This window comes from Alternaria novae-zelandiae, assembly GCF_023758075.1.
Source record: "Alternaria novae-zelandiae strain BMP 2774 chromosome Unknown scaffold_3, whole genome shotgun sequence".
Classification (NCBI taxonomy): domain Eukaryota; kingdom Fungi; phylum Ascomycota; class Dothideomycetes; order Pleosporales; family Pleosporaceae; genus Alternaria; species Alternaria novae-zelandiae.
The window spans coordinates 800,453-813,059 of record NW_026056963.1 but is presented as its reverse complement, the minus strand read 5'-3'; the positions used below and the strand labels follow the sequence as shown (position 1 = coordinate 813,059).

The 12,607-nt window shown below is 54.5% G+C and overlaps 3 protein-coding genes across 3 annotated transcripts; 2 read left to right on the top strand and 1 right to left on the bottom strand.

The window, feature by feature from the left end:
• Window positions 1-76: 76 nt before the first annotated feature.
• On the bottom strand, window positions 77-2,943 carry J4E88_002245 (uncharacterized protein; the record flags this gene model as incomplete). Its single annotated transcript, XM_049395910.1, has 5 exons — window positions 77-282; window positions 363-2,442; window positions 2,525-2,641; window positions 2,693-2,824; window positions 2,875-2,943. 5 exons carry the CDS (start codon window positions 2,941-2,943, stop codon window positions 77-79), a joined length of 2,604 nt encoding a protein of 867 aa, XP_049258314.1.
• A 319-nt stretch (window positions 2,944-3,262) lies between these two features.
• Window positions 3,263-5,209, top strand: J4E88_002244 (uncharacterized protein; the record flags this gene model as incomplete). Its single annotated transcript, XM_049395909.1, has 5 exons — window positions 3,263-3,498; window positions 3,547-3,700; window positions 3,750-4,036; window positions 4,083-4,431; window positions 4,481-5,209. 5 exons carry the CDS (start codon window positions 3,263-3,265, stop codon window positions 5,207-5,209), a joined length of 1,755 nt encoding a protein of 584 aa, XP_049258313.1.
• A 4,251-nt stretch (window positions 5,210-9,460) lies between these two features.
• On the top strand, window positions 9,461-12,076 carry J4E88_002243 (uncharacterized protein; the record flags this gene model as incomplete). The annotated part of the gene is made up of 1 exon (XM_049395908.1): window positions 9,461-12,076. The coding sequence occupies one exon, from the start codon at window positions 9,461-9,463 to the stop codon at window positions 12,074-12,076; it is 2,616 nt and encodes an 871-aa protein (XP_049258312.1).
• Window positions 12,077-12,607: the final 531 nt, after the last annotated feature.

Below are 12,607 nucleotides of genomic sequence, written 5' to 3'. Positions count from 1 at the left end.
TCTACATGACGACTTTGGATGCGATGGTTTTTTGCCTTTGACTCTTTCCCCTCCTCATTCTTTTTAAAGTCTATGCTTATCGTATGACGACCTCCACAACAACCTCATTACTCCATCCAGCCTTCGAATCAGTCTCCTTCCACGCCCGCACCGTATCAATCTCAAGCACGTTCTCGCATTCCTTGCTGGCACTGACGCAATGTGCTGGCACCGGGCGGCCGAACAACACGGCGAAAAAGTCGTTTTCGATGGAGCGCTTTGGCAGGTCTGAGACATATAGTGCTGTGACGTGTTAGTGAATATCCAAACACAGCAGCACCAAGGGAAGCAACACGGAGGATACGAAAGAGAAAAGAACATACCAAACCTCCCCAAAACCTTACAACTCGTCCAAACCCTCAGCCGCCCCGAACTGCGATCCACATACGCATCCGCACTAACAATCGCCGCCGCCCCCGTCATCTTACCCACAATCCCCAAGTTCGCGACACAAACTTTGCGCGGTCCGGCTGCCTCACTGCCCTCCCCCCTCTGCAGTTCAAATTCCATCAACGGGAACGCAGATAAGATCTCCCAGCCACGAACCGGAAGTTCGATATGCACAAACGCATCGTTAGTTGCTACGCTCGTTGGAGCCGTGACTTGGCCGTCTGTGTGCGAGCGGATGATGTAGGTTCCTTTTTCTGCGCCGGGGAAGGCGTCGAGGGCGATGAGTTCGGAGATGGGTTTGGGGGTGCAGTTGAAGACGCCGAGGATGGAGACGCCGGTGTGGGCCATGCCGACGTAGGTGGTTACTTTGAGGAGGACGGTGTCATCGTATGCGTTGTAGGCTTGTGTTGTTTTGCCTACGGTGTGGGGACGTAGGATAACGGTGTCGCCCCGCGGTGTCTTACCTGTCATCTGGTTGATGAGGTCGATGTCGTGCTGCCCGGGGACGTCGGTGATGTAGATGGGGCCGCCGGAGACGCAGCGCGCGGCGGCGTGGAAAGCCGCGTAGTCATGGCTCGTTTGGAACATGTCCCAGTCGGGGAGTATGTTGAGGTATTGCGTTATGATGGAGTTGTGCGCGTTGCAGAAGATGTGCCAGGGGTGGCTGGCCGGTACCTCAGGGAAGAAGTCATCCGAGTTACGCAGTAGCATGCGTGGCTTGTTGGACGGGAGTTGCGAGTGGAAGATTAGGGGCGGGGCTTGCGACATGCAGGATATAGCGCGCGCGGAGAAGGAACGTAGCTGTGCGATGGACCAGGCGTCTTGGTAGGATTTGATTAGCTTGCGGCGGTCGTCCGAGTCGTGGAGCTCGTCGAGGAAGAATTGGGCGTCGGTTTTTACGGAGTCGATGCCACAGGAAGAGAGGAACTCGTAGAAGTCTTTGTAGAAGCGCGAGACGTCTTCTTCGGCTACGACGGTGATCTTGCCGCCGGATACGCCGTCTTTGAGTTGGACAAGACTAGTTTTGTAGTCTTTTGCTATGCGGCCTTCAGGTGCAATGCCACCCCAGTAGCCAAATATGGCATGCCATACAGCGATGTGGCGGATGTGGCTGTACTTTTCTCGTATGTCGCTGACTGTGGCTTTGAGGCCACGAGGAAATCCCTTTTTGGTTGCTTCGAACTCTGTCATGGCGTTGTCGAACTGATCGCCGCCTTCGGTGTTGAGCGACTGCCAGTTGTCGTCGATGATCAAGTTGCTGATATTGATTTCGTTCTTGCGTAGTGACTCCAGTGCCTCGAAGATTTTGTCTTCATTGAGCTTCTGGCCTAGGCCGTTCCAGGTGCAGTACGTCAAGCCGTCATACCAGTTCTCCAGCCACTGGGGTTTGAAGTCGTCAATCAAGGCCTTCTCTTCTTCGCTGACCAGTCCTGCCGATACTTGGTATGCCATTACGAGTTTGCGAGCATAGTACATCGAAGCTGCTACTGCGTCGTCTAGCTTCATGCCCACTGCAGCAACGATACGCACAGTGCCATCTTTTTCGCTATCGTTCCTGGCGTTCATGACGACTCTGCCTTCGCCGTCGTGGTTGAGGGTTGTCAATACCTCACTTAATCCACTTACAGCAAGCAGTGCCAGATGGGTGCCATCGTGACGCTCGAATGCGGCCAACATGGCATCCTTATCAGGTTGGAATCGGTCCTTGCCCTGTCTCGGGGCGAGCCATGGAGCCCATAGTCGTACTTCGGCGAACCAGCGGGAGAGATTCGTCGGTTTACCGAGCTTTTCGCCTGACAGACCGGGCTGCTTACCTGACGCTGTACTGATGGGGTAGGTGAGGTCCCACAGAACGGTGTTGGGCGTATCGCTTTGTTCTTTGGATATATTGAGGAATGGTGGTAGGCCCTCGACATAGTAAGTCAAATCTTCTTTCAACGCATCTGGTGACTGGTAGATGAGGCGACCGTCTGAGGTTGAGAATTGTTCGTTGGCCCACTTCCACGGTTCGTTCTGGGTATGTTAGCGACAACTTGCGATTGATCGCTTTACATGGCCAATCCAGCCAGCCCATTGTAGAGCGAATGTTACTTACTTCTGAAGCTCTGAAAGTGATGGTGTACGATAGGGAAGACCCGTGCTTGGGTCGTCCGGCTAAGTCAATTGTATAGTACTGACGTTGGACATTTGAGTGATTGGGCTTGACTACCGTCTATTTGCGATTAGCTTCTGACGAGCTTAGGTGGCACGATCGTTTGCTCACCACGCATGCCCCATCATTTGGCTTTAAGCTAGTGCTTGTCCATTGATCAAGAGTATCAAAGTTGTGCCACAAAGCGACCTCCCACGCCTTCTCCGGCCCGGCTGAGCTCTCAATGACTACAGTAATCCTTACCTGAGTGTGTGATTAGATGAGACTCAAGTCGGGAGACAGATTGAACACACAGATTCTCGATCGGATGGAATGGTAGTCGTCTGGCCCAGCGGAGGATGGCAGCTGAGTGCGGCGTACATGGTATCGAATGCAGAAAGTCAGGATAAGCTATGTAGTCAAGTAGGATAATGATAGAAAGCACACAGAAAGACACGATGGACGGGACGGATGATGAGGAGAGTATTGAGTTTGCATTGACCAACAACTAAGGTATTCAGCAGCACAATGATGCATATGCAGGCACTAAGAGGCCGAGGAGGTGCAGGTGACGTGTGCGGAGGTCGGGGTAGCTGCGAGGTGCACTAGAGCTCCAGCCAATCGGGGTCATTGAATTCCCATCTTGGCATTTAGGAACATTTTGGCATGGGCCCAAGTTTTGATGCCGCTCAATGGGCAGCCATGTCAGCCTTACGACGTCTACCACGGCCCCGACCATTTGTATGTCGGCAATGCATACGACATCAGCATGTGCTTGCCCGTGGTGAGCGACCGGCAGCGAGATGGGCCGACGAGGAGCCCGACCCAGTAATACGCCAGGCGCAATGGGAGGAACACGCGGGACAAGTGCGGGCGGGGATGCACCAGAGCATGTTGAGTGTACTTGAAGAGCGTGGATTTGTCAAGGATGTCGCTGGGTGAGCATGTCGCGAACAGCCTTCCCCAATGGTCGCTAATTGTTATAGTGGACGCCAGACGCTCGACTGGCTGCTCACCGAGAAACGCATCGGCGCATATGTCGGCGTAGACCCTACAGCCCCCTCCCTACATGTCGGCCACCTCCTTCCGCTTATGGCGCTGTACTGGATGTACCTCCATGGCTACTACACCGTCAGCTTGGTGAGCCACCCGCGACTCGATGCATACAACGCGAGTTAATCATGGCTAGTTAGGAGGAGGCACCGTCCAGATTGGCGACCCTTCTGGTAGAACAACGGCTCGGTCTCGGCAAGGCGAAGATGTGCAGTCTATGAATGTGGAGAGCATACAGCGCCAACTGGACAAGCTGTGGACGAATGTCAAATGCCTGGGCATCAAGTACCAGTACTCCCCCCGGATCAGCCGAAAGCAGGATATCCTCAACAACAGGAGATGGCTGTCCCAGTTGAGTGCAGTTGAGCTGATGAGGGATCTGGGGTCTGGTATGCGCCTGGGTGCCATGCTCAGTCGCGACTCGTAAGTCCTTCATATCTCGAGTGCAGAATGCTGCTCACACGTCCAGGGTCAAGCTACGAATGGAAAGCGGCGAGGGTATGGCTATATCCGAGTTTAGCTACCCCCTCTTCCAAGCCTACGACTGGTGGAGCATGTACCGGAACCAGGGCGTTCAACTACAAATAGGCGGATCTGACCAGTACGGAAATATCATCGCCGGCATGGGCGCCGTCAGTCATATGCGCAAGATACATCGCATGGACAACGGAGCAGAAGGCGACGAAGACCCAAGCGTAGCAACTTACGGTCTCACCACACCACTGCTTACAACAGCGTCTGGCGAGAAGTTTGGCAAGAGCGCGGGCAATGCAGTCTGGCTTGACCGCCAGATGATGAGCTCGTTCGATCTTTACCAAGTACACTTTCCGCAATCTTTTACCATGCTATCACTGACAAATTATTCAGTACTTCCTCCGCACCGCAGACGCCGACGTCGAACGCTACCTCAAGCTCTTCACCTTCCTCCCCCTTGACGAGATCGGCCTCCTAATGAACCGCCAAAACCAAGACCCATCCAAGCGCAACGCCCAACACATACTCGCCCGCGAAATCGTCGAGCTAGCACACGGTGCCGCAGACGCGAAGAAAGCCGAAGCCGCACACAAGGACGCGTTCGGCCAGGGAGCCCATACTTTCTCGCTATTCTCGCTGAGGAACGCGATTGCCAGGGACGAGGGCGACACCAACGAGCCAAAGGAACACATGAAGGAGGAAAAAGAGCTGTTCGAATACAAGAAAGCCTACGCTGCCTCCTCCACCGCACAGCCAACAACTACCACTCTACCCGAACGACCTCAGCACGACAAGTCAGATGTCGTTACACTCCCCCTCTCCATGCTCCAAGCCGGATCCTTTCCGCACGTCCTTCACGCCGCCGGTCTCGCGAGTTCGAAATCCGAAGCGAGCCGCTTGATCGCGAAGAAGGGCGCGTACGTCATCGTACCCAACTCTGGTCCGCCTGACAACCCGACCGCGTTGAAGTGGGCGACTATCGAACCGGGCAAGGAGTTCAATCCGTATCACTATCTCGTGGATTGGGAGGCGCTGGTGCTGAGGGCGGGAAAGAGTAAGATTCAAATCTGCAGGATTATTAAGGATGAAGTGGATGAGGAGAAGACGGAGGAGGGACAATGAATATACAAGTATATATCACGTTCATTGCGCACGAGTTGCCTGTACGAATGCAATGTCATATGCTCCACTCTATACTATCGATCTATCCAAGTCTTCTGCTGTGTTGATGGGTACTCCATGTTGAGATATAGCAGTGATACCCAATAATCAGCCCCCTTCTGACTCTTCTATTCAATTCTTTTCAACTGATTGAATCGTCCTACCAGCGACCCTTCACGTCCCCAAACACCGACCGAACCTACCCACTCCCCTCACCCCATGCCTTTCATGCTGGAATCTCGTTCCGACACCGATCTTGCACGGCGCAAGCGGACTATCTTGTACCTCTGCATCAGCCACCTCCTTGCCTTTCCCCTTTTGTAGTCCGACACCGCCATTTTCGTTTTCATTCTCATTCCCGTTCATAGTATACCGCAACGCTCGTCGTTCTTTAATCGGCGACGTACGCGTAGAATGGTAACGAGACGGACCGCGCTCGATACAGACGTTGGGGCTAAGAGGGCTAAGTCGAATACCGCCCTCTTCGAGGATCGGGCGGTTTACTGCGGGCTGGTGAGGGCGGATGGTGACAGTCGTTGGAGAAGGCGTTTGTGTCTGGGTTGGAGTGTGTGGCTGATTGCGAGGGCGCCGTGGAGGGAGAGCTTTGAAGAGGGGAGAGATGCGCAGGGTAGAGTCGGGTTCGAGAAACGGGTCTGGGATTGTGGTTGTGCTAATATGATGGGGTGACTGGGTGTTATCCTTGCTGAAGACATCCTTCCCAGACGAAGAGCGCGGTAAATGGCTAGTAGACTGGTAGTCGAGTACATCTTCTATACCGCATGTCTCCTGTTCGTGTAGAGATGTGCTTGCAAGCCAGTCGTTGATACGATCCCTAGGCGGACCAGTAAGACTGGCAGTGCGGTTTCGAGAGCCTGCGATGAAATATCCAGAGTCGTCCGACCATGCCTCTGAACTCTGCTCGGATATGCGAGGACTGTTCGCCTGCGTCGCGTGTGATACCATCCTGCACGACGTTCTCGACATGCACGGGGACTCTGGACGTTGTACCGGAGAGATTGCGAGAGTGGCATGTTGCTCATTCCTACCATGCTCCACTGGTGGCGAGGCCTTTCTGGAGATGTTTGGTAGCTGGGGATATGACACGCCTTGCTCAGACTGAGGGGGCTGATGATCACGGCCGGCATCTTCGAAGATCTGCCTCATCCGCGCGGCATGTCCAGCGCGGGCTGGTGACTGTACCAGTGTTGAGCCATTGTTCGCACGCCGGACCCGAATATTGGCTAGTCGAGAAGGCGAGGGTGGAACTGCAAATGGTCTCGAGAGCGTAGATGTTGTCGCTGTCTGAGCAGGGCCGTGGTCAGTGAAGATGTCCGTGGACAGCTGGCTATATGCGCCATGTGATGGCCCGAGGGCTACACCTCCATCTGGAGAAGCCTCAGTTTGCGACAGTAAATGCCCAGAGCTCTGGTCGGGTGTCACAGGTTTGCGGAATGTGCGACTGCATCCAATGGCGATGCCCTAAAATGGAGTTAAGTAACTTGTAGGAGCAATTCAGTGCTGTACCCTCCACGAACTTGCTGAGAGGCCATATCGATCGGCTGCGCGATTTCTCCATCGTCATCCGTAGCCATCCGAGTCATCTCGGACATGCTGAGCTTGGCTGTTCGCGTGGGTACTCGACGTTGCACGAGCGATGACTCGAGGACGGGTTCAGTTGTCGTACATGACTTTGTGGCTGGGAGGTCAATAGGGAGGCTGCAGCAGTTGCACCAACGCTCCTACATACTGCAGCTATCCGTCGTGCCTGTCAATTGAGTCCGAGCAGTTACTTCCCCGCCATGTTTTGGTAGCACAGGCGCATACCAAGATTGCAGATAGACTTTTCTCTCTAACAAGTCGCACATGTGGAGTGTAAACATTTTTCCGCAGGATTCAGTAGATTCAATAGTGTGGCCATGAGTCTGGTGGTATAAGATCCATATATGACGTGTGCGGTACACGGGGATGCCCAGGTGGGGATCTTCGCTGATCTGGTAGCGACGACCGCAGCTTCCGTATGCACAGAGCACTTGCTCGGGTCGAGTCGATAGAGGCGTTGTCGGATGTTTCTTTTTTTGCCCATAATTTCCGCCACGCTGACATCACGTGGCAGAAGGAGCCGGTGCCTGCCCAACGGCCACGTCCAAGGTTCTGCGCAAACTCTACCGGTGATTGCGCGAGATAGTGTCAGCCTTGGGATATTTCAGAGACATCACGTCAAGGTTTTGGCGCGGTAGGACGAGACGCGGGACGGTGTAATCGACGCACCAAGGCCGCTGGATCTCGCTTGTCGATCGCTATCTATGGGACGCCTCGAATTGATTACTCCAAGCTGTCCACCTTCGATCCCGCCATCACGGTCACCGTGGTTCGGCATCTAATATCAATCCCGTCTTCCACAGCCATTCGCTGAGCCTCGCAAAATCAACTTCGATCGCGACCCTGCGTCCAATCTCGCTGGCTCGGCCCTTTCCCCGATCACTAGGATCCCTAGTGACAGCGCTGGAACGTTGTTGCGCACACCGTCAACGGCGCCCTCAGGCAGAATGGTTCGCACTCCTGCAGGCACCCTTTGTGAGCGTCGCAGTAGGCGTATTGCCTGGCCCCAAAAAAGCGTCATGCATGCAGGAACAGCACGCGAGTGCTAAACTGGGCTGTCTTGGCCGGAACGACACTCGAGACCGAGTCGCGGGCCCGCCTCGTCTACGCAAGGTGATGCTATGTAAAACACACCATGGCCGCAAGCATCTGAAGCATCCTACAACATTACCGGATCGCCCCAAGTGCTGACAACCACGAATAACCACGAATAACCACGAATAGCTCCTCAGGCGCGCCTCGAGAAAACCTTACCCTCATCACAGTGAATGCAGCGGACGTTTTCGAAACGGCGCACGCTCTCGCACCAGCGCACGTTGGGCGCATCTTTGGGGCTCTCCTCACCTCGTGCTGAGGCGGGAGCGTGTGCGTTGCCCGCGACTGTCGCACCATGCTGGTTTCGATAGACGGTGACCAGTACGAGGCCCCTGAGTCGCCCGCGCATGTCGTGGCGTCTTCGCTTCCTGCACTACACCTTCTAGTCCGTGCTTCTAACTCTGAACCATGCCAACCTTGCGTGTTCCACAATCTGCCCTGCCTGCCACTCCAAAGTTTCTGTATTTGCGTGACATGTCGTCGCTGTCTCTCGTGCCTTTTGCCTATCCTCACTCTTTCCATTCCATCTCGGCCTGAAGCCATTCGCGAGCTCGAAGCTCTTGCGCCACCACCATTCTGTCGCATCCTAACTATTATACTTTCTTTTTACTACTTTCGACACCTCCGCGTAGCTTAGTCCCCGCATTTACCCTTTGTACATATTCCTTATACTTGGCTCAACGGCCTGTCACTCTATTCAACCGCCTTCGTTCATCGCGTGCTATCGATAGCCGTTCTTCCGACAACGCTCGTCTGACTTGGCTGCGAACCTCTTACTGTAAGTACATGGATTTTCTATGAAACCCCATTGGGATCAGCGCCACGGTGCTGCAACAGAGAACGTTACACCTTCCCTTCTTCCTCGCCTCTGCGTCCGCTCTTGTCGTATTTGGCATGTTATTGCTGGGCTGCATATCCTCTTGGGCTATAGTGGCTCGGTTATACTCTGCATCACGGTGTACTCTCCGTCCGCAGAGCCCTTGCTGTCCTTATTGAGTCCCTATTGAGCACCACCGATCATGCAAAGGACTCGTTCTGATCTGTGAGAGTAGGTTAGTCAATATCTGATACGGTGTATCAGTCACCTCCTGGTTCCTGAATCTCTGAAACCTCAGGCAACTGGCTGTCGCTCACGCAAGGAATCGCTGCTTTCCGCGTGTACCGACACGTATCAAATCACCGCGTCGGTTCCTGGAGTCTACCCTTCTCTCACCTATTTGCCTGTAATTTGGAGAAAGTACCTGGACCAGCATTCGGGAGCTCGAGTACCCCGGGGCCTGCGTGTCATACATGTCCGCATTGGCCATCAGCTGTCTTGCAAGAAGTGCGTATGCGTCAACAGTCGCACAACAGTACCCACATTCAACACTCTTACAACCCACACGTTGCCTGGAGCAGACTCGACGACTCTACCAGTCACGCGCACCGAGGGTGTGAACCTCGCGTCGCACAACAACCTTTTACAGCCAGACTTGTGTCGAGTGGCACATTTACCGTCAACATTCCGACATCTAATTCATGAGTTACGATCCAAGACTGGGCGCCGCAGCATACGGTGCAACAGGCGCAAGCAGCGATGGAGACGCAAAGAAGGGCTCGGTACGGGCGGCGAGAGAGCGGATGCAGGCTGCGCAAAAGAGGACCCAACTCCCAGACACGTCGAAGATCATTGGCCTTCCCCGGCGACCAAACCAGCTCGTCATGCAGAACTCTCAGGAACGGGTAGAACAGTCACAGCAACCGGCGCCTTCGGGAAGCAGAGGTGACATTGATTCGGGATCGCCGTCACCACAATGGCCACTGCCAAACAATACCAGGGACAAAGCCGATCCGACACCTGTCTTACCACCTCGCTCTCCAGAAAGACTGAGACCACCGCCTCAGTTTGCACGCCCTGTATCCGACGAGTTTCCTATACAGCAGCTCTCGCCCGATCTTCCCTCGCCGACCTCCCCAACATCAATATATCTACATCCGAATGCCGACACCTTCTCACCTAACTCATTTCGATCTTCGCGCCCAATCACTACCTCGTCGATAGCCTCGGACTCCTCGATAGGCTCCATACCCGACTTTCCTGTACCCCAACCGCCTATGCCAAGTATCCAACAAGCGCGACGCTTTCCAAGTCTCGGTCCACCGCCCTCTTCGCGGAGAGGGCCTTCGTCGTACTACACGCAGATGTCGTATGTGTCACCCATCGTCGAGGAGTCGGAGAACAACTCTTCAAGGATACAGTCACAACGCGGATCCTTTGCTTCTAGCAACGTATTCCCGACTAACAAGGATGACTTCTACCCCGATGACGATCTCTACTCGGATGACGGCGAAACCATAAACAGTCGCGATACCATCTCACCGACCCCGACCGACTCCGACGACCGAAGCGGCCTCGTACAACAATCACCAGCTCTTCTGCGACAGGCGAGCTTGGGCAGGAGGACTAAGCCATCGCTGATGACTATCAAGTCAGTGGACAGCTTCGGAAACAAGAAGGGCGGACCTGAAGGGAAGAAGCCTGATGGCTCTAGGCTTGGCGCGGGGGCCATGGGCATCGGAGCCGCAACACTCGCAGCGAGGGATGGCAGTCCGTCGGGTATTTCAAGACATCCTCTCAGCAGGTCCGTCTCCATGGATTCCATGGACACGATAGAGGACTTCAAGAGCAAGGCCGGAAACGTTGGGACTGCATCACCACTCCAACAGGAATTGCGACACCCCGGAATGTCCGAGCGCGCTGGTATGCGACGGCCCGCGAGGCTCGACATGGACGCGGTCCGGGACGCTGAAGCGCGCGGCAGCTTGACGAGTCTGCCAGATCTCATTCGAAGAGCCACGCGACTGGCAGCGAACCTTGATCGCGGACGCACAGCAAGTCGACTTGGGTTGGACTTTTGGGAAACTGGTGCTCCCGACAGGAACCAAGTTCGTCAGTCTGGATTGTCTGAGATGCTCGCCGCTTTCCCACCACCAGGTCAAGAAACTCCCAACCGCTCTGGCCGGGGTACCCCGAACTTCCGCAACGGCAGCATGACGAAGTGGCCGTCAGGTGGTAACGGACGTAACGGTGTCACCGACTCTGGATTTAGCAACGAAAAGCAGAAGCCGCGTCGAAGGTGCTGTGGTATGCCCTTGTGGACATTCATCACGCTCCTCATAGTCTTGCTTTTCGTCATCGCTGCCGCGGTCGTCATTCCCGTGTTCCTAGTCGTCCTACCAAACCAGAACAAGGGCGCCAATACCTCTGCCGCTCAAGAGACTCAAGGAAGTAACAACGGAGGCGACAACGGGGGTAACAACAACATGAACAATCCCAACGCACCTGCTGCACCACTTCCCACGTCTGGGCCGGGTCAAGGGAACGACCAATGTAGCGGTATCATCACCTGCCAGAACGGCGGTGTCGCCATACTCAACGGCGACCGATCGTGCAATTGTGTATGCATCAACGGCTTCACAGGAAAGACATGTACGAATGACGATGCTACTGGTTGCACCACAACCAGCATCGAGGGCACTGCCAACAACGCCACGATGGGCTCTGGTATTCCTCGCCTGATCGAGGTGACCGCCCCCAAGTTCAACGTTCCTTTGGATGCCACCCGTGTCTTGTCGTTGTTCTCTCAGCTCTCGCTCAGTTGCGCAGCCGAGAACGCCCTGATTACCTTCAATGGCCTTGCTTCTCGTTCAATCCCTCAGCGTCTTCATTCGATGGACTCAAGGACCGCACTTCACCCGTCGCGTACGCTCCCAGTACTCCATCATCCTCATCCTGCGCAGGTCCCTGGTCATCTAGCCAAGCGCCAAACGGTCGGCCAGGTCGACGAAGCCGAGGCTCCCAATGAACAAGCCAAAGCCCAGACGGAGGAGCTCGTAACACAGCCCATCTCGAGCAACATCAATGCTCTCGACTTTGCCCGTGTAGCGGTGCTCCTGGCGCTTCAGGAAAGCAAAGACCTAGACGTGGCCGCGAGCGCGCAGGAGTCCATACAATCCCTACTCACAGACGACCGCAACGGGAACTCCAACAGCGGCAGCATCGACGTCGGCCCCTTTGAACTAGATCTCGTCAACTTCACAATCGAGTTCCAGAACGGCACCACGATACGCGGACCACAGAGTACCTCATCCTGAGCTTGAGCATCTACACTTAGATCCAAGATTTTGCTTTTCACCTGCATAGCGATACCCTTTTTTGTCTTTTTGCCATCACGCCACACATCATCCCTCTTTCTCCTTACATTTCCATCTTGTCGCAATCCAATGTACGATATTAAAAGGGCGGGCGTGTGCCCTTGGACGGCACAGCGCAGGGCGTATCTCTTTTTCCTTGGTTTACTACTCCTTCATACAGTGTGTTCTCTTTATATACCCGTCCTGTGGACGCTTTGTCATGACCGATGGACTGGATCTAATGTATTTTTGTTACGGTTGGTGGGAAATACCCTGAGGTGGAGTTTGATGTCAACGGCAGTCGCGATTCAGTACCAGAAGAAGAAGAAGAGGATAGCGGGTAGCATAGCACAGAGACTACAGAACTCAGGTTGATGTAGTGGAAATGATATAGTTCGTCAGAATGGTTTCGTCGTTCGATGTGTGCAGTCCGCGTTGTTTGGGTGAGGATCAATACAGGTAAGGACCATGCATCTGAACAGCATACTAACG